The sequence below is a fragment of the Falco punctatus genome, assembly GCF_963210335.1.
Source record: "Falco punctatus genome assembly, chromosome: 7".
Lineage (NCBI taxonomy): Eukaryota > Metazoa > Chordata > Aves > Falconiformes > Falconidae > Falco > Falco punctatus.
The window spans coordinates 28348059-28371403 of NC_137587.1; the positions used below are offsets into that span (position 1 = coordinate 28348059).

General features: G+C 47.6%; 1 protein-coding gene across 4 annotated transcripts in view; it reads left to right on the forward strand.

Annotated features, from left to right (window-relative positions):
- PRDM11 (PR/SET domain 11) overlaps positions 1 to 23345 on the forward strand; it is a 52759-nt gene that overhangs the window by 1007 nt on the left and 28407 nt on the right. For 3 of the 4 annotated variants that reach the window (XR_013929678.1, XM_080396776.1, XM_080396778.1), the window contains exons 1-5: positions 8 to 496; positions 18603 to 18721; positions 19274 to 19377; positions 20302 to 20564; positions 21543 to 21610. Coding sequence is in view for 3 of the 4 variants with exons in the window: in XM_080396776.1 (XP_080252902.1) it covers positions 272 to 496; positions 18603 to 18721; positions 19274 to 19377; positions 20302 to 20564; positions 21543 to 21610 (779 nt within the window). In the remaining variant the exon portion in view is untranslated. Of the gene's footprint in view, positions 1 to 7; positions 497 to 18602; positions 18722 to 19273; positions 19378 to 20301; positions 20565 to 21542; positions 21611 to 23345 lie in introns of those variants that run through there. The other variant, XM_080396777.1, reaches the window with a different exon arrangement.

A 23345-nucleotide genomic window follows, 5' to 3' on the forward strand; every position in this document is an offset into this window, starting at 1 on the left:
TGGGAACCGGGGGCGGTTTGGGTTCGCTCGGCTCCTTCTGGCTTTTTTCTGCCCCCCCTGCTTTGTGCGGCTTTTTGGGTTTGCTTTTTATTATTTTTTCCCCGCCTCCTCTCTTTCCACCTCGGGTATTTGCAGGGCAGGCAGGAGTGCCGCGGCCCCGGGAGAGCCCTGGCGGGCCGGGCCGGGCCGGGCCGGGCGGGCCGGCGGCGCCTCCCCCCGGTTCGGGGGGTCCCCGGGCTCGGCCCCCGAACGCCCCTCTCTTCCGTTCTCCATGTCATTTCCTGTGCTAATAAGATGGTGGTCACGGCCGGGAGGGAGGGAGCCGCCGCCGCCTCCGCCGAGCCCGGCCCGGCCCCGGGACCCGTCCTCGCCTGGGACTAGCCAGCGGGGCCGGCGGGGAGGGAGGGCGCAGCCAGCCGGGCTCTCCCCTCCCCGCTCCCCGGGCGGAGTGGGGCCCCCGACGCCGAGGCGGGCCCCCCGCGCCCGCAGCGCCGAGGTGAGTCAGCCCCGCTGGTAGCCAAGGTGGCCACGAAAATGGCTGCGGAGCGCAGGGAGGGGGGGACACGGCCCAGCCCGGCGGACGCGGCGCGGGGGGAGGTCCGGCTGAGGGGTGCCGGCAGCGGGCGGGGCGGCAGCGGCGACGACCCGCGGGCACAGGTAGCGGCCCCCCCCTCCCCGCTTTCCCCTACGGGGCGGGCGGCGCCAGGCTCGGCTCGGCCCGGCCCCGCCGCTCCCCGCCGCGCCGCTCCCGCCCGCGCCGCGGCTGTGGCCGCCCTTCCCCTCGTCTTGCCCCCCCCGCCGCGGCCGTTAGCGTGGCCGGCGAGTGACGCGGCCGGCGGCCAATCGGCGGCGGGGGCGGGCGGGCGCGCGCCACATTGGAACGCGGGGGCGGGGCGGCGCGGGGCGCTCCCCGGGGGCGGCGGCGGCGGGAGCCCGCGGGATGCGGTACCGGCGGGTCGCGGCGCTTGTGCGGCGGGGCCGGGACACGGGCACGGGCACATCGCCGCGGAGCTCCCCGGCGGAGCGGAGCGGAGCGGAGCGGGGGGCGGCGGGAGCCCCGCGGCAGCTGCACCCGGCTTGCAGGCACCGTGCCTGTGGCGCCTCCCGGGTCCGCCGCAGAGTGCAGCGGAAGAGTTGCCCGTGCGCCGCGGGGCCAGCGTACTTCGTTGACTCGCGTGGAAAAACTTCACCAAATGCACATTTTTTTGGCCTTCATTCCGAATGTTTTGGTGTTGTTTTTTTTTAAGTTCTCGAATCTTTCTGGATTCTTTGCAAACGCTCCAGAACAGCGTGAGTTTTATAGATATCGATTATTTTTTTAAAACCTCGTTCCTGTATCCCTTGGTGTATTCCAAAGGGAAAAGGAAGATGCCTCTAGCGTCCCGTTTCAGATCACTGAAAAAAAAAAAGTTGGCCTGTGGGCAAAACTGTTGGCTCCCTGTTGCTTCCTCTTTTTCCAGTGATTAATGCTTCTCCTTAATGGGAGGAGAACTGGCAGAACCAGCTTAAAAAAAAATACTGACCTGACCGTAAGAAAGGGCTGTTTTCCAGCGCTGCAGGTGTGCGTGGCATTTTGTTGAGCAGCAAAGGAGCCCTTGCCCCAAATATCCAGCAGTCCCCTGGATCCGGTGCTGCCAGCAAGGTGTGTTCCCCATAAGACTGGCAAAGCTTGAGCCCGGTGCCTGGGTTGGGCTTCTTGTTCCCCAGATTTCTGTTTGTGCAATCACCGAGTTTATAAGCAATGGAGGTGGAAAGGGAAATGACTCTTTTAACTTTCTAATGCATTGTGTATAAACCCCACGACAGATAGCCGTGCATCCCTGATGGGGACGGTGTGTTTTTTGTTTTCAAGTGCAAGTTGCAATCAGAAAGTATTCAGGTGATGTGCGCTTGCTTCTTGCAAGGGGTGCTTCGACCAAAGGTGCTTCTGCTCTAGAAATAATAGTTTAGCACAGGGCTGAGCGACGCAGGGCTCTTGAATCACGTGCAGTCTGCAAAGAGTTCAAGTGTGGGGGCTGTTGGCGTAGCGGCGGAAGGACTGTGCTAGCAGAGGAAAGGCTGGTTAGCTGAACCACTCACCCAGGAGGGTTCAAGGTCACTGCAGGAGATGCTGAAGGTTGTCCTGGCTCTTGGCTACATGCTGAGTTGACTGATCCCATTGCACTGCGGAGCAGCAGGACCAGGGGAAGCTGCTGTTCCCTCCTGCCTGGGAGTTATGTCAAAAGCTGCTGCTCCTTCTGGCTGTCCGTGGGATGTGAGGGAGGACCTGCAGCTCCCAGCTCAGTGCTGGCTTTAGTGCGGAACTTGCTGGTTTCAGCAGAGCAGCCTGTTGCTCCTCTAGCATCTTTGTGGACCATGCATGCAGCACTGTGCTTTCTGTGGCAGTTTATGGGGGACTCTGTCACTGTGAGCCTTACTGATTGCTGGTAGCAGTTACTTGTGCTTTTTTGACAATTTAAGGGGGAGGATTATTGTGAGGGTAATACCTGATTTTAAATAATGAGGACAAAAGCAAAGATTTGTCTGAAACCTTACTTTTGATGTATTGAGGCAAGGTCAGTCAGTCTTACTGGGATGGTGTGGGGGCAGGTTGTTCGCTCATATTTCTTGCTGGAAAGCAATGGACCTGCTCGAAGTGTGTAGGAGGTGGGTAAGGTTGTGTGTCCATGAACACTGCAAGAGGACCCTGAAGCGGGAGGGCTGCTCTGATGCAGGAGCTTTGCAATCGGGGGGCCACAAGTATTGCAGTGAGTGGAAGGTGCCGCCCTGAGTCAGGAATCAGAGTAAAGTATGTATATTGAGGAGAAAAACGACAAGTCCAGGCAAGAGAGGTCTTTGGTTTTTTAATAAGGAGTACCATGTATGCTTTATCCTTCTGATATCTTTTTTAATATTCTTTTTTCCTTTTGTAACTTCTGTCTCATGTGGGTTAATTCCCAAGCAAAGTCGTGGGTTTTTGAGTCATGTCCTCCCCTTTCCCTGTGTCCTTTTATGCAAGAGAAGTATGTGCTTTTACATTTCTGTTCTTAATGTTGCTGTTAGCAGGGCCTCTCTCTTGCTGGTTTGGCTATATATGCTACTAACCATTTCCAGAGCTCTTAAAATACTGCCTAACGTTCATGACATTTTAGAGTAGCATATTTAAAATTGTTATTGCCAATCCAGTGTTGTTGGCATGTGTGTATGAAAATTTACATGGAAAAACTAAGCATAGTCCCAAAGACAAAATACGTTGTTGGTGGGGTTTTTTTGTGTGTTTGACAATCAAATAGTAATACCGTAGATTAACTGGGGGACCCTCAGAAGGAAGAAATAACCTGCTAAAACTTGATCTGAAGATACGAGGCCAGGTAGATGTAAGAAGCAATAAGTCTTGTTCCCAGTGGCATGAGTACAGGTGGGAACTTTTGATGCCTACTTTGCACTGTGAATGTGTTTCTGAGACCTGTGAATCATAGAATAGTTTAGGGTGGAAAAGACCTTTAAAATCATCAAGTCCAACCATTAACCTAGGACTGCCAAGTCCACCACTAAACCATGTCCCTAAGCACCACATCTATGTGGTTTTTTAACACTTCCAGAGAGGGTGATTCTACTACCTCCCTGGGCAGCCTGTTCCAATGCTTGACCACCCTTTCAGTGAAAAATGTTTTCCTAATAACCAGTCTCATCCTCCTGTGGTGCGACTTGAGGCCGTTTCCTCTTGTCCTGTCACTTCTTATCTGGGAGAAGAGACCTGCCCCCACCTGCCTACAGCCTCCTGTCAGGGAGCTGTAGAGAGCGATATGGTCTCCCCTGTGCCAAAAGGTCTCCCCTGTGCTGCCTTTTCTCCAGGCAAAACAATCCCAGTTCCCTTAGCCAATCCTCATGGGACTTGTGCTCTAGACCCGTCACCAGCTTCCTTGCCCTTCTCTGGACTCACTCCAGCACCTCAGTGTCTTGAAGTGAGGGGCCCTAAACTGAACGCAGTATTTGAGGTGTGGCCTCAAACCATGAACAACCGGTTTTCCTAAGAAAGCAAAAGCAAGCAAACATCGGTTTTATTCCGCAGATTGGATTGCAGTTTTGTGGCCTTTTAAGAAATCTGGAGTCACTTGGACATGTATCTGGGTACTCTTGATGCGTCTTCTTGCATCAGCATTGAGTTCTCTGATTTGGGCTCTCACCTGAGCACAGGTCCTTTGGGCTCCAGGGCTGAGAGCTGCTTGAGACACAGGCATCGCTGGTGGAGGAGGGTTGGCCAAAGGGCAGCAGTCCTCCTGGCCTGCCGCTGGGCAGCCCTGCCGTGGGATGCTAGCTTTGCCACTCGGCATCTTGCCCCCTGTCATGCTTGTGGTGTATTTCATCGCAAGCGCTTCTGTACAGCGCTTCTACCTGAAGCTCTGTGGTAGAGGGTGAAGTTTCTTGGACCAGAGCTGTGCAGCTGCAGACTGTTCTGGTGCATCCTCTTGCACTGACCTCTGCAGCAGTGGAGTAAAGAAGGCTTTAATTTCACAGGCTTTTCTGTTCTCTCTGTGACCTCTTCTCTGCTGCTGAAGGTGTTTTTAAATAAAGCCTCTAGAGCAGTGGTCCTTCTAAAGCTGCGTAGTGAAATCTTGCTTTTCAGGAATCCTTGCTAGTTAAACTTGCCCATGCAAGTGGATTCCAGTAGCAAGTCTAACCTCCTAAAGAAAAAGCGGAGAGGACAAGTTGAAAGGCAGGTTTGTGTCACCTTGCATGGCATCTTTAGAAACAAGGTGAGGGAAAACTGCTTCAGAAAGGGCGGAAGTTTGCAGGTGAAAGGTCAAACAAAGAGTGATGGAAAATGCAAGGCAGTCCTGTGGCTTCGTTGTGTAAGGTGGGAGCAGCCAAGGTCAGTGGAGAAGAAACCTGGTGAAGAGGGCAACACAAGCATCCCATGCTAGAGAATATTTTTTTTTTTAATAACTGCGATGTGATAGGCACTAATAGAAAAGACGGGAGGATTGAGAGCAAGTAGGGAAAAAAGCAGAAATGAATGTGGTAAATTTTGACTTGGCATCTAGAATCACGTTTACAATGTGGGTTTTCCAAGGTCTAGTCACTGTCCTCACCGTATAGGCTTTGGACTTCAGCTAGACTCAGTGAGGGTGGTGCTATGGCATTTTTCCTCCTTCCATCCCAGACTTTGCACGTAATTGCAAGAACCTGTGTTTCTGCTGAGAGATTTGTCAAGCAATTAAAAATATTGACACTTCAAGGTTTGCTGTTGTGCTTAGTGGTCTGTTTGTGTGGATGGCTTGTATCCTTGGGAGCTGTTCAAAGGCCTCTCTCTGCAACGCAGGGAGGTAGTACTCTGGCGTTTCAGACTGAACAGTTTCTCTGCAGTCAGAAGGTAAAAACATTATATGTATAATTTTAGGTTTAAGCTGCAGAAACTGGCAGCCTCCTGAGAGAGATCAGTAATGCGTACTGCAGAAGACCGCTTCAGTGCAGTCCCTTGGTCACGGACAGCCATCAATAAGGGGCCCATCAGAAGGGTATCATAAGCAAAGTCGTCCAATTTGAGCACACTCCGATAAATGGATTCGTTTCTCTGCTCCCTTTCTTTTCTCCTCCTTAAACTTAGGCTTTCTTCCAAGGCCAGTTTTCCTTCAACTGTAGTGACTCCTCTTGGAGGAGGGGCTGCTGTTCCAAAGTCAATGTGGGTGTCGAGCCCTGCTGCTGCTGGCACTGCCGGTGGCTCAGCAGGGCTGCCTGTGCTGCCGTCAGCTGGTGGATGGCTTTTGCCAGTGGAAGCTTGACCATGAGTACTGGGGGTGACATATGAGGATAGAGTGGTGAAAGTGTATGGGAGGTGATGTGAGGGATTATCTCATGTGGCAGCTCTAGAATTGCTTTAATTAGCTAGCCCTGAGAACCGGTGGTGCTCATGCCTTGTGCAGTGGGGAGCCAATGCACTGAGCATCCTTTGCTGGTCCCTGAGCCAGGTCATCCTTGCATACTGCAGCACACTGGTTCCAGGCTCCTGAGTGTGGATCAGGCCACCGTGGGCACGCAGCTCCTCTGGTCCCCTGCAGACACCCCTTCAGGGTGTTTCAGAGTGTTGAGGGCTGGTAATTGGAGCTAATGTTGGTCAGGGACATCAGCTGTTTCCACGCTAATAACAAACATGAAATGTTGTCCAGTACATTCCTTTTCAGTACAATTAAGTTTTATTTTGAAGTTGTATCATACAAACTGTGTCATAATATGCTGAGTGGAGTTAAATGTGGTCCTTCAACTTCAGACTCAGAACAGCTGAGCAGTATAAGTGTACATAGCATCTTCCTTGAAAGATGTCATGAGTTTGACTGAGGTTACCTTTCCACCCCTAGCATCTTCTTCTTCACACCCTTCATTTGGATAAACCTTAAATTCCTCATTGTGTATATCAGGGAATTTAGCCTTTTTCATTGTTTGGTGCTTTTTGTTTGTTTGGGTTTTTTTTGATTTCTTTTGCTCTGAGGCTGCTGGAATATTTCATGTGGTCTGCTGCTTTTTTTAAATTTGAGACCTTTTACTTGGAAAGGCTAATGTGAATGTTAAATATGCCAGTTTGTGGAGACTAGTCCTTTTATCCCTTCAGAGGAAATTAAAACATTTGGAAACTGACTGAAGAAAAAATCAATACTGGTGACACATGAGCATACTTTTGTGAACAATAAAATATGTTCTAGAGTTGTCATGTGTGCACACCTATGCATGCAGACTATCTTTTTTGAGCTCAAGTGAGATCAATTGGCTTTTGAAGAATAGAAGCTTTTTAATTACTGAATTTCTTTTCCCTTTGTGATTGGGAAGAGAATTTATGTATGGTATATGTGTACGTTGCTTTGTTCCTTAAGAAATTTTCCCCAAATCATGTAGTGAAGGTGCACTGGTACGTGACCCTCAGTGCAGAATCCTACTAGCTAACGCTGCATTGCTGTCGCAAAGGCAGTACCTCCAGAAAGATGGATCCGCTTACTGTATGTCCTAGACGTGTTGAGAGCTAGCACCAACTAAATCAGATGCTAACATATCCTCTTTAGGTCTGACAGACTTAACTGGTTGTTGGTTGGTGGTTTGGTGGTGGTTTTTTTTTTAGCTAGGTCTCGTTCTGTAGTCAGATGTTGAAATGCTGCTTTTGAATTCTCTTAGGGTAGCTGGTGAACTTCTGTAGGCTCTCAGTGACCTGCATACATGAAGTCACTGTGACGTGCTCCTTGGTTTTGGACTAGAATCGCATGAGTTCTTGGGCTTTCCATGCTTCTGCTAGTAAGTGTTTTTAAAATGTGCGTAGGGTAGGAGAACCAGGTATTTCTGTGCAACCCGATACCTTTGTGCAGAAGACACACTTGAGGAGTGGGGATTGAAGGAATGGGCCAGAAGTGCTTGGCCTCTTCTGGAAATTTTTTTCGTAGTTCACTGTGTTAGGATATACAGGGTCTGAACACCCCTCTCCCTTTATGGAAGGGAATGTGCAGATCAAGTGGTGGTGGTGGTGAATTCAGCACACGGATATCTGATTTCTTGGCAGATCTGACATTAGGAGTATCTGGACTGCTGCCTGCCCCAAGGAAAAGGGGGTCGGTATGACCCATGCTCAGCCAGCACTCATCCAAGCAGTGTAACATGAGCCCCTAACCCGCAGACAGATTTCCCAGCCCTGAATAATGTCCTGTTGTACTGTGAGATCTTATCTCCATAATGGACTGCAAGAGGGTACAAATGAGGAGAAATAAATATGGCTGTTCTTTTTGCTTCCTCTGCATTTTGTGGAACAGTTGATTTGTTCTCGTTCGGCCTGGTGTGTGTGTTTGTGCTTTTAAAGGACTGAGCTAGTTTATTAGAATTTTAGGAACAAATGAAAATACAATTTGCTCCTACCATCTCATATCCCTCCCAAGTATTCTTTCCCTTTTTACTGAACAAGTAAGAAGAAAGAAGCTGCTCGAGTGTCCTAAAGCCAAAGCACAGTGAAACCACTGTAACAAAAAATACCAAAAAAAAATTTACAAAAATGAAAAATTATGAGGAACCATTATGTACCATCCTTCAACAGCAATGAACAGATGCCAACTGGACAAATGGTACTGAAGCAGGATTTTATCTTCATTTTGGATCTGTACCCACAAGTCCCAATTGAATGGAGATCCGCATGCAGCTGAGACTGCTGCCTAGAGGTATTGGTGCTGCTGAGGCTTTACAATTTGACATTAGATTCCTGAAGCCTTTGAGTTGGGTGGTGGGAAGGGGCACTGCTCAATAATCAGAAGCCTACTGTAAGTCCAGAGGTCTTTTGAAGAGGTGGGGGTTTCTCATCTGCCTTTGGGATAAAGGGCTTTGGGTTGTGATTTGGAAGTATGCGTAAGAAACTTTCTGTCATGTGGCTGTATCAAGGGCAAAATTGTGGTTTGTTGTTTGTGCTTTTTATGTTATAAAATTTAAGGTCAGTCTTAGAAAAAAACACCATGTTTATAAAGGCAGACCAGCACTTGGTTGTCGCTGTTGAGTGCTTTGTTGGCTTTGTGCAGGGGAAGGTTGCTCTGGTGAAATGCACTGAGCTTTCTGACTTGGTGGGGCAGTTTCAATTTCGTGTGTAGCTTGGCCATGGCTTACAGATGTGTGTGCAAGCCTGTCCATCCCGTCAGTCCATCCTGTTGGGTCCTCTCACACCACTAACATTCACCAGTGGAAGGAGACAAGAGTACTGCAGGTAATCTTTGGTTTTTTTTAAAAAAAAGGAAAGGCTGTAACTTCTAGAAGAGCGTTGAGTGAAAGGCCGTCTTGTTAAAAGATGGATGTGCTCTCCAGAGGGGCTAATTTAGACACTAAGGAAATATCTGTGGAGCTGATTGCTGGCTGGGTGCCAGTCACTGAAGGGCACCGGAGGCTGAAATGCCAGGCAGCGCTGGTAGTGCTGGCACTTCAGCCCATGACGGTTGGGTTGCATGAATTATCTCTCTGCCTTCCAGCTAATTTTATCCTGTTGATTTTTCATGAATCATTTCCCATCTCTGTGGGTTAGAAATTAAAGTGGAGGTTTGCTGGCCAGAATAGCCACATCTGCTATTTAGAAAGTAGTGTCTGGGGTTTGCTTCCTACCCACCCCCACACCTTCCTTTCCCTTTCCCTTTTTACCTCTGTCAGCGTTCAAGTACGTGAATCACTGGTGTTGCTCACCCACAGAAATTTTTAGGCTGGCCAGCCTACACAAGTGCAGGGGTCCTCTGGATGCACATGAGCTCATGGTGGGCGGCTGGGCGGCGGTGGTGGTGGGCACAGGTGGGTGCTGAGTGCTATGTGGCAGGGCACCAGCCACACGGTGAGGCTGGCAGGACTCAACTGGGGAGTCTTGGATTTCCTGCATGTGCCTTATAAAACATTAAAGGCACTCCAGTGTTTTTTCTCAGCACGACAGAAGAGCAGGAGTGCTGTGGTGACCCTGCCTGCTGCATGCCTACCAAGTGCTTCCTCACTGCAGCTTTTTGTTTCCCCATGGGTAAGAGCAGGTCATTTAGTCAGTAAATTCACATCTCTGCTGTCTATAAAACTATCTGTGTGATGAAAAACCTAACTTTTTGAGACCCAAACATAACTTACCTTTGTGGAGCTGTGTGTGCTTGTTTGCCATGGAGGTTGCCATCTGGGCCAGCAGAAAGGAAAGGCTAAGTTGATAATCCAAAAGTTGAGCCCTATAAGTAGGTATCCAGGGACCCACGTGGGAGTTGCGTAGCATGAGTCCTGTGGGTAAGCGAAGTCTTGCTGGCAGCTCTGCTTAGGAAAAAGCATGTTCTCTTGAAGCAGAGTGGGTACTAGGTAAACGGGAGGAGGTCTCTAGCTTGCTGATGTTCATTTTTAATCAATCTGGGTGGATCACAGCTAATCCAAGAGACTGGAAGAGTGATTGTTTTGAGATGGTTCTGAAAATTGCTAAGTGGATGGCTCAGGAAATGATAGGTTGGGTAGCATGACACCAATCCTGGGTAAATAAAAAGTAATTCATGTTTGAAACTTGATGTTATGCAGAGTGTCTTGTACTCCTCAAACAGGTCTGATTTTGTTCTTTGAGATGCTTACAGTTGGTTTAAAGAAAGATTCATAGACATGATATACTTAGGTATATAAGGCAGTTGACTCAGTGCATGAGAATCCAATTAATATCTAATGCCAAAGAATATCAATAAAATACAAGTGGCTTAGGAAGTGAAGGTAGTGATTGATAGAGTCAGCATCCAATAAATAAACTGAAGTGGCAGTATAAACAGTAAGGAGGATGAAGGATACTCTAAGCTAAAGGACAGTATTAGCACGCTAATAAATCAACTGTTTGTAGATTAACTTCAAGATGAACGTAGAAAATGTTTTTTTCAGTGTCAGAAGATCAAGGCTCTGACACTGCTGCCTTAGACACGGGGAGCAAATAATTCAGCTATTTTAAGCTAGAGCTCGATCATTTTACAGAAGACTCTCTGCAACATGATATGTGGAGACTGTGTTTTCAAAGAAGTAGACTCGATGACCCTTCCCTTCAAATGAGGGGAAGAGAGAAGCCAATTCTGCCTGACGCTTACTCAGTGATGCAGAAGAAAGCATGACTCACCATTGGCCAAATGTGTAGATGAAACAAGTTTGGTGAATTGTAGCTATTCATAGGGTGAAACGAAGTAACACAGTTTGTTTGGTAAATGGAGCCATTGAAACAAAATAATTTTCATGCAGACAAATGGAGAGTTATAAACCTGGAAAGGCATGCCGCGGACACGATCTGCAAAGGGGGGTTGTGTCCCAACCAGTCCTGTGTGAGAGAATGTGGGGATCAGAATGGGCAGGCAGCTCTGGGGAGTTTCTATACCGGGGCCTAGCTGGGAAAGATAACTATGATTTGGACACGTAACTGGAGAAGTCATGAATAATAGGGGTGAGGAGGTAGCTTTGTGCCTGTAACTCTTTACATTTACTTCAGACTCAGTCTTACATCAGCATGGCTTTCTGGTGCCAGCATCTTCAAGTAATGTAGCGAAGACTAGAAGAGTTACATAGAAGGATGTTGAAAATTGTTGGAAAGCTGGGAAAATAATGCATGGGTGCATATCCAGGGCTTTGCTATCTCTGTGTTTTTATTCAGTGCTTATCACTATTGCTTTCGGAAGACCTTTCAGTAGTGTCTTAAAGGAACAAGGCTTACATCTGCCACTTGGTTGTACTCTTATTCTATCCTTGGGGAGAAAAATGTTGGTGGAATAGCATCTTGGTTTAGTATGAGGTTTTTTTATCTGTTTGTTTTAACTTTTACAAATGTAGGTATATATTTATGTTGAAGAAGCCAAAGGCAAAAAGTGCAGCTGGCAGTCCTGACCAAAGATGGTGAGGTTTGTTACAGCCATTAACCTGGGAAGCAATTCTTTCCATTTGCTCAAAGCAGTGTCCCAACATGCTGGGTATTTCAGCCTTTCTCACCGCATTGCAGGGCTCTTTGAAAGAACTGCTGCCCAGACCTAGAGGTTCACATACTCTTTGTCCATGACGGGGATTTAACAATTGAAATGTACTCTGAAGTGTTGGCTTCTTTTCCCCTTGCTAGGCTCAGATGGAGATTTTTTCCTGTTTGTAGGGTAAAGGTAAGGGCATGTGACATATAGGGGATCAGCCAGGTTGACCTAATTCTCCTTTCTACCCTTAAACTGTGAATCTGTGAGATGAATGCAGGGAGCCAAATGCAGCAAAAATTAGAACTTCCCAGTTTAAGGGAATTATTTTTAATATATTTAAAAAATGCAAGTCACATACTCTTTTAGCTGCAGTAAGTGGCTGCCTTGGCTCTGTGGCATGCTGTACTGTTTCAGAGGCTTTTAGGCTCTATGGGAGCTTTACGTTGTCAGCATCCTGCTGGGTTGAGTCCTTACTCAACACTTAACGTAGAGAAGTTGTGCCAAATAATACCCAGTTTGCAGAGGCTTGTGCTGATCCATACTAGCTTCCTACTCCGAGATCAACAAAGGGCAAACGCTCCTGCCTGATCATAATGTGGAATTTTGTGTCAAATCCTGTAAAGTCAGCAGCATTTTCCACCTTCACTAGAGGCCACCAAGACAATTTTAAGGGATTATTTCAGGTGTCCTTTTCCTCTTCTCCCTCTGAAATGTGTCTGTCACGAAGTAGATCATGGCAGGTTTTGATGACGTGTTTTGCCAATGAACCATGTAAGAGTGACAGTGTGAGGGCATCTCACATCCATTTGAAATGACAGGAGGAGTTTCAGGTTGGCAAACAGGAATTTCCCAGTCTCCAGCCTGTCTGCAAGCAGAATGACACCAGGAAGTTTGTGTTGTGGCATCCCAGTGCTGTTTGTCATGTCAGTTGCTGGTCTTGAGCAAATCTTTGAAACCACTGGGAACTCTCAGCCCGCCCTGCTGTAAAATGGGTTTAAGTCTCATGATTTTGAAGCTTGTGCTCCAAGTTTCTTCAGAAAGCTGCAGCAAAACCGGTGGTGCTTTCAGGTGTCTTTCTTGTAGTCCTGGCCTTCCTCAGTGTCTTCAGAATTCAAAACTCAAAGAAAATGCTTCATACTTCTCTTCTGGTGAATTCATGGCTATCGACTGTAGTGGTGTAATTGACAATGATTTAAACAAGTCCTAGTTGCAGCCCATGCTGCTCAAATCCTGCATCATCCATGCCCTGTAATTTTTACTAAGTTTGAATTTGTGACTGCTCCAGCTTGTCTCCAGCTGTGCAGGCTGCATTCAGCACTGCTCTGTGGTTGTCAGAGAAGAGCCCTGGCCTTGCATCAAGCTGGGAGGCAGGTCGTCAGGTCTTGCCCTGCCACCAGCCTTCACCATGCCAGGATGCTGCTCTGCTGCAGATGGAGGACAGCTTCACCCATGGGAATGTCACGCTTTGGAGTGGGGGAAATTAAGCCAGTGTTGTGGCAACTGTCACGGCAAAAGCAGTTTTCCCAGTCGAGCATGGGGTTAGTATCTGTCTGTGGACAGTGGTCCTCCTCTGAGCAAACTGGTTCTCTCTCTTATTTTGTGTGATCTTTCAGTGTTTGCATTGGCTGCCAGCGTGAGCTGCATAGCCAACTGGTACTTCGTAAAGTGACTTGAAATGGTTGGCATGGCCGAGGGCCTTGGTAAGGGAATTGATGTCGGGAAAAACAGTCAGCTTGGGTCTTTCGTGGCTGTTTGGAGGGGAGCTCAGAGCCTTGAATGTGCTGCTTTATTCCCCCTTCTCAGCTCGTCAGTAGCTGACTGTTCTGGATTACTAGTTCTGTTAATAATATGCAGCTATAGAAAAAGCGTATGAATTCAAGTCCGTCTTTCACCATGGGCCTGTACTTCAAAATGTGGTACAAGCTATGCAAGATCGATCTTAAAAGAAGAGGGGATGACCTCTAGAAGGCTGGCAGTGAGAAACTGAGTGAAGGAGCTGTGTGCTGAGGAGGAGATGGATTCCTATACAGCTGCTTCACATGCAAGAATGTCCCAATCTGGGAAATGTGCCAGTAAAATGTAAAATTAAAGCTCTGTTTTGGAGGCCGATCCACACAGATAAGAGTCTGTGGCTGTTAACTAATAACTACAAGAGGGGCAGTGATAAAGGTGGCATACTTGAGGATGGGAATTCACAGGTTCATTCGTGCTTAACCCCATTTGGATGTTTTTTCCCCACTTTAGAGACTGACAGCTCAGATATTCTTGTGTTTTCTACTTCTCTGTAAGCAGTATGGTAAAGCCACTGGAGTATTTAGCATGTCATGCAGAAACATGGCAGGTCCTTGCGTACTTTGTAAAGAAAAAGGAGAGGTTATATGGCACCACTTGTGAACCCAGGGATGCCTCTTGGGATTTGTAGTGGTCACACTGGTGTCTTGGGCCTGCTGAAGACCTTTGTGCCTCATACCATGACTGCTTTTGCTGTCCAAAGGACTTGATGTCATGTGCAGACAGCGCCGGGATCTTCACAGCATCCCTCTCACTTAGGGATTGTCCTTTCTGACACCCTGCCAGGACTTTGCAGTAGGCTCTGTTTGCACTGACATTGAGAGGACTGAGTGTCCTGATGGGCACAGGGACATGCACATAGGAGGTCGAGTACCCCCTTAGAATACCTTCAGCAGTAACTATGGAGTCTGCTCTGCTTATGCTTACATGGTGCTTCTCCACATCATCTGAAACCTTCAGAGGATCTTCATATTTAGGTGTTAGAACAAACAGAACTATAAAAATTGCCTAATGCCCCCAAAAAAATAAAGTGGAGGGAGTGAAAAGTGCAGAATGTGAACTAGACTCTTGTAATTGTGGAAAACTGAAGCAAGAGGAGAAGGGGCAAGGGCAAGAAACTAATGGGTGGCGAAATTAGGAAAAACTAAAAGCAGCTTTAAACACATCAGAAGCTAAAATAATCCTAAAAGCAGAGTCATCTACTGATGTCTGGAACTGGAAAAATGTCAAATACTTTTTTTCCTGTAGCTGGTGGATGGTACCAGTTACAGCAGCAGCATAATGCTCTCTGTTGTAGTAGTAGCATGGGAAATTACCAAACAGCAGCTACTACAGCAGTACATTCTTAAGTTTGCTGTTCTTGCTAACTTGCATCCAGGGATTTTAAAAGAACTGGCTGAGCCGTGCTCTCTGAGCCATAAATGCTAATTTTAAAAAAGTATATGTAATGAGTTAGACTGAAAAGAATGCTGTGTGTTAATCATAAACAAATAAGCTAATATGAAGTCTAATCTGGACAAACTAGAATACTAGGCTACCTTCAGTCTGATGTTGGTGTCCAGTAAAATAGTGTAATAGCTGATAGGGATTGGATTGGTCATGATTTAAGGGGATGTTAATTGTAATAGCAGTCTGTACAGATTTATTTTTTTTTTAATAGGTCTTTTTTTAACATGGTGTGGGTTTCTGATGTTGCTATAATTTTGCTTGATAAAGGTAAAAGTGTTGGTGTATCTTGTTTGTTTAATGCACTTGAAGGTGTGCTACGTTACCAGGATAAGCAGCTAGAATGATTCAATGTGTTCACACACTGTTGGAGTGGGTCTGGAGGAGGGCTGCAAAAACGATCTGAGGGCTGGAGCACCTCTGCAGTGAAGAGAGGCTGAGAGAGTTGGGGTTGTTCAGCCTGGAGAATAGAAGGCTCCAGGGAGACCTTACTGCAGCCTTTCAGTACTTAGAAGGGGGCTTGTAAGAAACATGGGGACAGACGTTTTAGTAGGGCCTGTTGCAATAGGACAAGGGGTAATGGTTTTAAACTAAAACAGGGTAGATTTAGACTAGATGTTGGGAAGAATTATTTTTTTTACAATGTGGGTGGTGAAACAGGTTGCCCAGAGAGGTGGTAGATACCCCATCCCTGGACGCATTCAAAGTCAAGCTGGATGGGGCTCTGAGCAACCTGATGTAGTGGAAGATGTCCCTGCTCATTGCGGGGTTGGACTAGGTGACCTTTAAAGGTCCCTCCCAACCCAAACTATTCCACGATTCTAGGAATAAGTGAAAGCCTGACTAAATGAAAGGTCACAGTGTGACACCAAAAGGGAGAGCCATTGCTGATAGTGTATTTCTAGTAGTGTCAGCTGGGAATTGTTTTTTTTTTACTTGATGCTAGTCAAGATGTGGGTGTTGCTCTTTTCTCCCAAGTAGCAAGCGACAGAATGAGAAGAAATGGTCTCATGTTGTGCCAGGAGAGGTTTAGATTGGATATTAGGAAAAATTTCTTCATCAAAAGGGTTGTCAAGCATTGGAACAGGCTGTCCAGGAAAGTGGTTGAGTCACCATCCCTGGAGGTGTTTAAGGGACATGTGGATGTGGTGCTTAGGGACATGGTTTAGTGTTGGACTTGGCAGTGTTAGGTTTATGGTTGGACTCAATCTTAAAGGTCCTTGCCAGTCTAAATGATTCTATGATTCTAAGGTTGTCAGTGTCCTGGAGGAAGACACAAAGTTAATTTGGATTACGTTTGTGGGCAATGCAAAGTCTGGGCAAATCGCAAGTAATGAAAAGAGGCAAGTTAGTGGTGGAGTTGCGATCGTGTGCGTACTGGCTGAGACAACAAAGAGTTGTGTGAATGTTTTAAAACCGGGCACCTGGCTGCTGAGCAGGTAGGAGAGCTGGCAAGGGGTGTGCAGTGGCCTGTTGCAGGAGCTAGAGCTCTTATGGCAGCACGGCAGTTCACCAAACACTAAACCCCAGCTGTGCACAGTGACCAGGAGGTAAATGCAGTACTTGGATGCAAACATGGAAATCCTGAGGAGGGGCAGGGAGGTTGTTGTCTCTGTGCAAGGTGCTGCTGCTGTCAGTGCTGGAGTGCTGTGGCCTGTGCTGTGCAGGGATGTTGCTGATAAGTTGGAGGCACTTCAGGGAGAACCATGAAGGGAGGGCTGCAAAATGAGCCATACAGTAAAGTGAGGAGTTGCATATGTAAAATAAACACTGGATGTCTTTTTCTTTTTCTTTTTTTTTTAATTTTTATTTTTTTTACCCTTGTCTTGTTGGTGGTACACTGTAACTTAACCAGGAGTTCACTGAAGGAACCCCCGTGGCCTGTCTTGCATAGGAAGTTAGACTGCACCATCATAGGGTCTCTCACTCTGTAATTGAGGAGTCTCCACGAGGAAGGAGTGGGAAAGGAAAAGCCACTGTCTCCTCAGAGACAGATGTCTCCATCTCTTCCTACTGAAGCTTTGGGGATGTGGGTGTTTTAACTGCAGGTGCCCTGTCCTTCAGTTTTCCAAAACTGGTGGCTTTTATGACTGAGAACGTCTGCCCCGAAGCCAGCATCTGCCTATCCTGTGTCAGCTCAGGCCCCACAGATAACCAGCTCTGGGGCAGCACCCATCTCTTCTTGTTCCTTAACATCTTCCCCCTCTATCATATCAGCTGCTGCTTTTTCCCTCCTGAGCTCCTCTACTGCAGACTTTTCAGGAAAGACTTTTCCTTCTTCTCTGGTAAAGGCAGGTAGCCTCTGCCTGTAGCACTAGCTGGTGCGTGGGGACAGGCCTGGAGAGCTTCCCTCTGGCTCCAGAGAGCACAGACCAGAGGCTCAGGCTGCCAAAATAATGAGCCCTTCCTTGCCCTTAATATTGCTTTCCTTCTGACTGACTGTGGGAATTCTGAAAGAAAGTGTGTCTTGTTTTGGGCATCTTGTAATGGCTTAAAACTGTGTATGTTTACATGTATCTAGTTGTACTTAGGCTGAGGCTTGGCTTTCAGAGAACTATATGAATATTAACTAGTGCTTTCTTGATACAGGCTTCATAAAGGTCTTTCAGGCTGCACATTGGCATGTGAGAAGTCGGGCTGGAAAAATTAATCATTTGTCCCCTGGCACAAAGAGGAGCCACAGAGGCTGGGAATAATATTCCTTCTTGCTGTAAACAGGCACAAATGCAGACCAGACTTCCGTGGTGCTCAGTCCCATACAAGCATGTGTGTAATAAGAAAATTCCTGTTGTCAGGGCTTTGTGACCTCAGAACATGAATTTTGGGATGTCCAGAACTGAGTTGTGATGGGGATGGGCTCTTCCACCAGATCACCTGACAGAAGGGGTCTGATTAGCTGCTGAGGCCCCTATGCTGGGCACTGTGAGTATGCAGTGTAACAGAGCATGCCAGTGGACAGCGGACATGGAAAGGGGGCTTGCAGGAGATTTCGTGGGGAGCAGTTGTGAGCCTGTCTGATCTGGTATGGTGCCTGAGAGCAGCCTGTTTGTGTGTCTTGGGGGAAGTCTTAAGATGAATGCAAGAAAGAGATATGTGACGCTCTGCCTTATTCCTTGTTTCAAGCAGGGATGCTCTGAAGCTTAGCAGCCGTTCCAAAAATCTTAGTATTAATTAAACCGATTCTGAATTATCATTTGCCTTACCAATATTTGGTCTTCAGCACCAACCTATGATGGGGGAAGGAGGGAAGTACTATTGTTTTGGAGCTTGCTGTCCTTAGACATCATTAAGTGGTTCCTGGCTCTTGTGTTGAGCTGAGGGAGAAGCATTTTCACTACTGCGGCTTGTGTGCCAGAAGGGTGGTGGTAGTTCAGCTCTGGTCTCCTCAAGAGATGGAGAGCATGACTTGTGCAGTTGCGGTGGAGTCCTGCAGGTGTTTGTCAGGTGTGTCTGGGGCACACAGAAAGCTTCATCTGCAGGGGTGTAGTAAACTGCGCTGTGTTCCCAGATGGAGACTGGCATATGTTATAGTCATAGACAGATCCTGATTCATGCCACAGCCTGCGTTCCTCTTCCTTGTCGTTTTATCCCCAAAGACCTACTCTGAGTAGTGGTGCTCCATGTTTCCATTAACACATCCCACCCATCCATCTTAAATTCCACGTGCAAGGTTTCTAAGGGGCACTGTGGAGCATACTTCACGTTCCCCGTGCCTCTGGTTGCTCCATGTTGTCTCATGCTCTTTACCTGACCTGCAACTGAGCTGTTCTTTCCTTCTCAGCACAAGAAAGGGGTTCCACATGCGTGTGGTGTAGGCGCCCCGGTGCGTGACGGCGGCTCGTGGTGCCGGGAGGGAGCCTGCTCTGCTGGCCTTGGCCTGGCCTGGGACAGGAAGGTTCTGATTTCCTGGCTGCTCATTTTTTCCTCCTACCTTCCTTCATTCTTTTTCAGAACATGAGTGAAAACTTGAAGGACTGTTTGATCCAGACCCAGGCTTCCTTAGGGGAAATGGTGACGATAAAAACAGAGACCTGCTCTCCGTGCCGGGACCAGGAGTATGGACAGCCTTGGTACGTGACTGATCTTCAGCCCAGTGTACTCCAACCCCCTTCTCTCCACCTTCTCCCCAGTTTAAAGTTGGTTTTGAGAATTATATGTGCAATTCTCAAAGCTACTACAATGCTCCCCTGTGAGATCTGCCTTGAGGCGTGTGACAAGGGTGGTCATGGCTGCTGTGCGCGCTAGTTCATGTGAGGTGCGCAGTGCTGGCCTGCCTTGTAGGCAATGCCTTGCATCGAGGCCTTGAGCAGCGCATTCCTCGGGCTGTAGCAGGGAAGCCATGCCTGTCTGCTGCTGGGAGTCACCTCTGCCACTCTTGTGCTCAGTGTGGGACATGCCAGGTGTGGAGGTATTCCAGCTGAAGCCACTACCTGCTGTAGGCTTTGGCATGAAAACATCTCAGGTACCAGCTTGTGGCAGGTTGGATGGCAAGTTGAATCATTTGTTTGCTGCTGGTGTAGGGACTAAAGGAGTTGGTCAGGCCCTGCTGCCTCTGCTCCTCTCTGCATGTGGTCCCAGTGTCTTTGTAGGTTATTGTCATTTTTCTGTTGTTCCCTCCCCAGCTTTGGAAGGCCTGACCCACAGTCCATGGAGGTGGAGCCCAAGAAACTGAAAGGGAAGCGGGATTTGATCATGACCAAGAGCTTTCAGCAAGTGGATTTCTGGTGTAAGTGTTTTGTGAGTGAGGGAAAAGCAGCGCTACCGCTTGTATAGACTTTTGCTCGGCACCCTGTCAGTTTGAGGTGGGAAGCTGGGAAGAAAACAGCCAGGGACAAATTTGTGTGCTCTCCTGAAAAGACCAGCACAATTGATATGGAAACTGTTGCACAAAAGCAGCTTGTGCATTGTGGGGCTATGTAGCAGTAGGGAGGGAGGTAGAAAGTGTGCTGGAAACATGAAAATGTGCATGGGAAAACCCCAAGGGTTTGCAAAACCCCAAGGCTTGAATTAAGAAACTGTGAAGGGAGCGTTGCACAGATCACAGCTCTTTCCACGCATGTTCAGGGAAAGAAAACTGGTGCTGGTTACATTTGCATACCTACAAAATACCAAATTGTAGGCCCGAGTGCCTGTGTGGACACAGGGCAAGTGCCTGAAGATGCTTGTCTCTCTCCCAAGCACAGAATGAAGGCTGTATGATGAGGGTATTTGTTTTCAGGGATGCTTTATTTTAGTTCCCATCTGGTTTGTGGGGAATCAAACATTTTGGCTTGAGGATGTTCCTACAAACTGGGGATGTGCAAGGAGCCCCCAGCCTCTGTCTCTGCAGACGGTGATGGAGCCTTTCCCTGTCCTTGTAGCTGTCAGTGGTGAATCTGTGTAGGGTACCAGGGCTCATGCAAGTACAGGCATTAGGCAGGAATGGATTGGGGCAGGCCCTTGCTGAGAGATGTGTGGCAAAACAACTGAGCAGTCGGTGAAGTGCCTGTGTGCCTGGAGGTTGGGCTTTGCGGAGGGGGCTGAGCCAGGCCTAGGGGATACTGGGGAGCTGGGGCATGCTGGCCTTCGCGTTGTGCGTCCTATGAGCTCTGTGAGCCTGTACAGGCATCATATCTGACCACTCTAACTCCTGCTTCCCTCACACCCGCAGTCTGCGAGTCCTGTCAGGAGTACTTTGTGGATGAGTGCCCGAACCATGGTCCCCCAGTGTTCGTGTCTGACACCCCAGTGCCCGTTGGCAACCCTGACCGAGCAGCACTGACCATCCCGCCTGGAATGGAGGTGGTGAAAGAGCCCAACGGGGAGAACGATGTGCGCTGTATGAATGAGGTGATCCCCAAAGGTCACATCTTCGGGCCATATGAGGGGCAGATCTCTAGCCAGGACAAGTCCGCAGGATTCTTCTCGTGGCTGGTGAGTGACATGTCTCCCCAGCAAAGTGATACCCCCGCCATGCAGCTCAGGGCTGGGGGACTTGGGGGCCTGTGGAGCCAAACCTCAGCAGTATCCCCCTTCTCTGAAGATCTTCCGCTGACCCATAGGGGCAATAGGTGAACGTTGACCTACCATAATTATTAGCAGCATAAGGGTATAGATACATGAAAGCAGACTAGGTGCCATGGCACCTGAGTTTGGTTCACAGCTGTAGGAAGCAGAGCTTGCTTCTCCTCTCCCCCTTGCTGTGTCTTCCATCCGCCCTCAACCTTTAGGGCTCCTCCAGTACCTTTCTCTGCTCTGGTCATCATTTTGAGGACAGAGGAAGGATTGTATCTAGAGATTGCAGAGCTCTGTTGTGGGCCTGCAGCACTCCTTCCCAGCCTGCTTGAGCAGAGCAGGTGGCCCAGGAGGCCAGGAAAGAGGAGATCCAGTCCATCAGGAACTGATCTACATGCAAACTCCAGCACCAAACTCTTGTTTTTTTTCCCCTAGTACTACAGGCCTTGGTTAGCCTATGAGATAGAGATGTCACTAGACCAATGGATATTAATTTTGAGAAATGAGATGTGGGACTTGAGTTATAGGTGGGAAAAAATCGAGAGCTGCTGATACAAAATACTGGTCATGCTTTCCTGTCTGTAAAATAAATGTGTGTCTCAGCCCTGTCCTGAAAGGGAAGTTCATCTTGTGTATCTCAGGACTGTTTAACAGTTTTATCAGCTGCATCCATAGTTGTTTGTTATGGACATTTGTACATAGGAAAATTCATTTCAGAGTACCTTCCACACACATGTCCGGGGTAGCAGTCTGTAGTACTAGGAAAGCTGAGACTCATGGCGTAGAGATTCATGTCCTGACTTAAGGCTGGAACTGAAGCAGTGATTTGAGAGGCATAGACCTTCTCCTGTCTGGACCAGCTAGCTGACATGCTTTATCTGTTTTCTTGTTCTGCAGATCGTTGATAAGAACAACCGCTACAAATCCATCGATGGGACAGATGAAACCAAAGCAAACTGGATGAGGTGAGACCAGTTCTCTTCTGCCTTCCCTTTTGCAGCTCTGTCTTCCAGAGAGAGGCCATCAAACACTCCTTGTTGTTTTGTGTGACAGAAAAACAAACCAAAATGCCACAACCCCTTCTGTAAAGGGTGTATTCATGCTCTTTCAGTATTTATTGTGATGAGAATCTTTGGAATCAGATTCAATATAAGGGACTAAAACAAGGATGTGTGTATGGAGGATGGCTATTTTCTGGAATGAGGACAAATGATAAAGATGATCCTATTTATCCACTCTTACAAACACTGACAGGTCTCGCTACATTATTATTTTTTTTTAATTTACTTTATGTTCAAATATTTGCAAAATGCTTTGCATAATCCTCAAGGTAACATTTGATTCTGGTTGGGTTTGTGTTTTTTTTTTCCTTTCCCATTTGACAGACAGTGAAAGAGGTGAATTTTTTTGTTTTCTTTCTGGGCTTCACTTGAAACAATTGTCTGTGGTGGCTCATTGGTAGCATCAGCTTTACTGTGTTAGGAGAAACATGGAGGGAGTTGCTGCAACTGTGAACAGAAAAGATGCGTGTGCTTGCACTCCCTCTGCCGGCACTGGGACTTAGTAGACCAGAACCCAAATACCAGTCAGTACTAAACCAGGAGTGGGGCTGGCTCTGATCTGTTAACTGTGGTAGTAAGGGAACATGTTTAACCATGATGCAGTGCTTCAAGTATTGGCACGTATCTGCAAAATGTAGGTCAGTCTTGCAGACTCCTGAGGCGGAGGCAAAGCGCTGAAGTGCCCTGTGTGTATGGGGAGTCACCAGAACGGGGCATTGCTGCATACCGAGGCCTGTCCCATATATGGACCAATCCTGCTTTCAGGAATGAATTTGGGAAGTGGTTGCTGTCAAGAAGGTGTTTCATACAAGAGTAAAGCAGCATGGGGATTAACTAGTTTGTTGGCCTGGATGTCTAGGATTTTCAGTTGTCAGTCCTAAGGGAAGAGAGGGCACGAAGTACAGGTAGATTAGATGCAAAACTGACCTAGATGGTCAAATCTGGTTGTACCATTTTTGCTCTGTTTGAGTCTTCACATGCATAGCAGCTGTTCTGACACTGGAGTTCTTAAAGTTCAACGAAGTATCTCATTTTTCTGTAAGAAATCCAGCTGTTACAGTTGTTCACTACTGGATGAGAGAAAACACTTGACCTGGGCTGAGGTTGGAGTTCTTGCTTCTAAAAGAAGAGTGGTACAGTAGACAGATAGGTAGGGGGACACCTATCTTGAAGTAAAGAATGCAAAGGTCAAAAATTGGTGTGATTTTTTTTTTTTCTTAGATCTGGATCTTTATGTGGCCTGGATGACAGTGAAACTGGGGGGAAAACACAGTCCTGAAAAGCAAAAATCCTATGACTAACTCTTCTTCCTGCTGCCATGAACATAAGCTTGATGTCTGGATTTAAATGGGCACTACTTATGGTCCCAGCAGCAAAACCAGGATGTTCTGGTCTAAACTTGTATTTGCCATGGTTAAGTCTTCAGACAAGTGTGGTCTAGGCCATTCTGTACAGCCTTGAAAGGCAAGGAGGTTACGGTTTTGTGAAAGGGGGATGTTTGCAGCTCTTCTGGGGAAGGGTGTTATCAAAGGACCTGTGCAAGCTATACCAGTCCTGCTGATCTTTCCAGTTTTACTCTTGAAAATTGCTTCTAGTAGCAGTATTTTGTAGAGTATGACTGACAGTTCAGGTGGGAGAT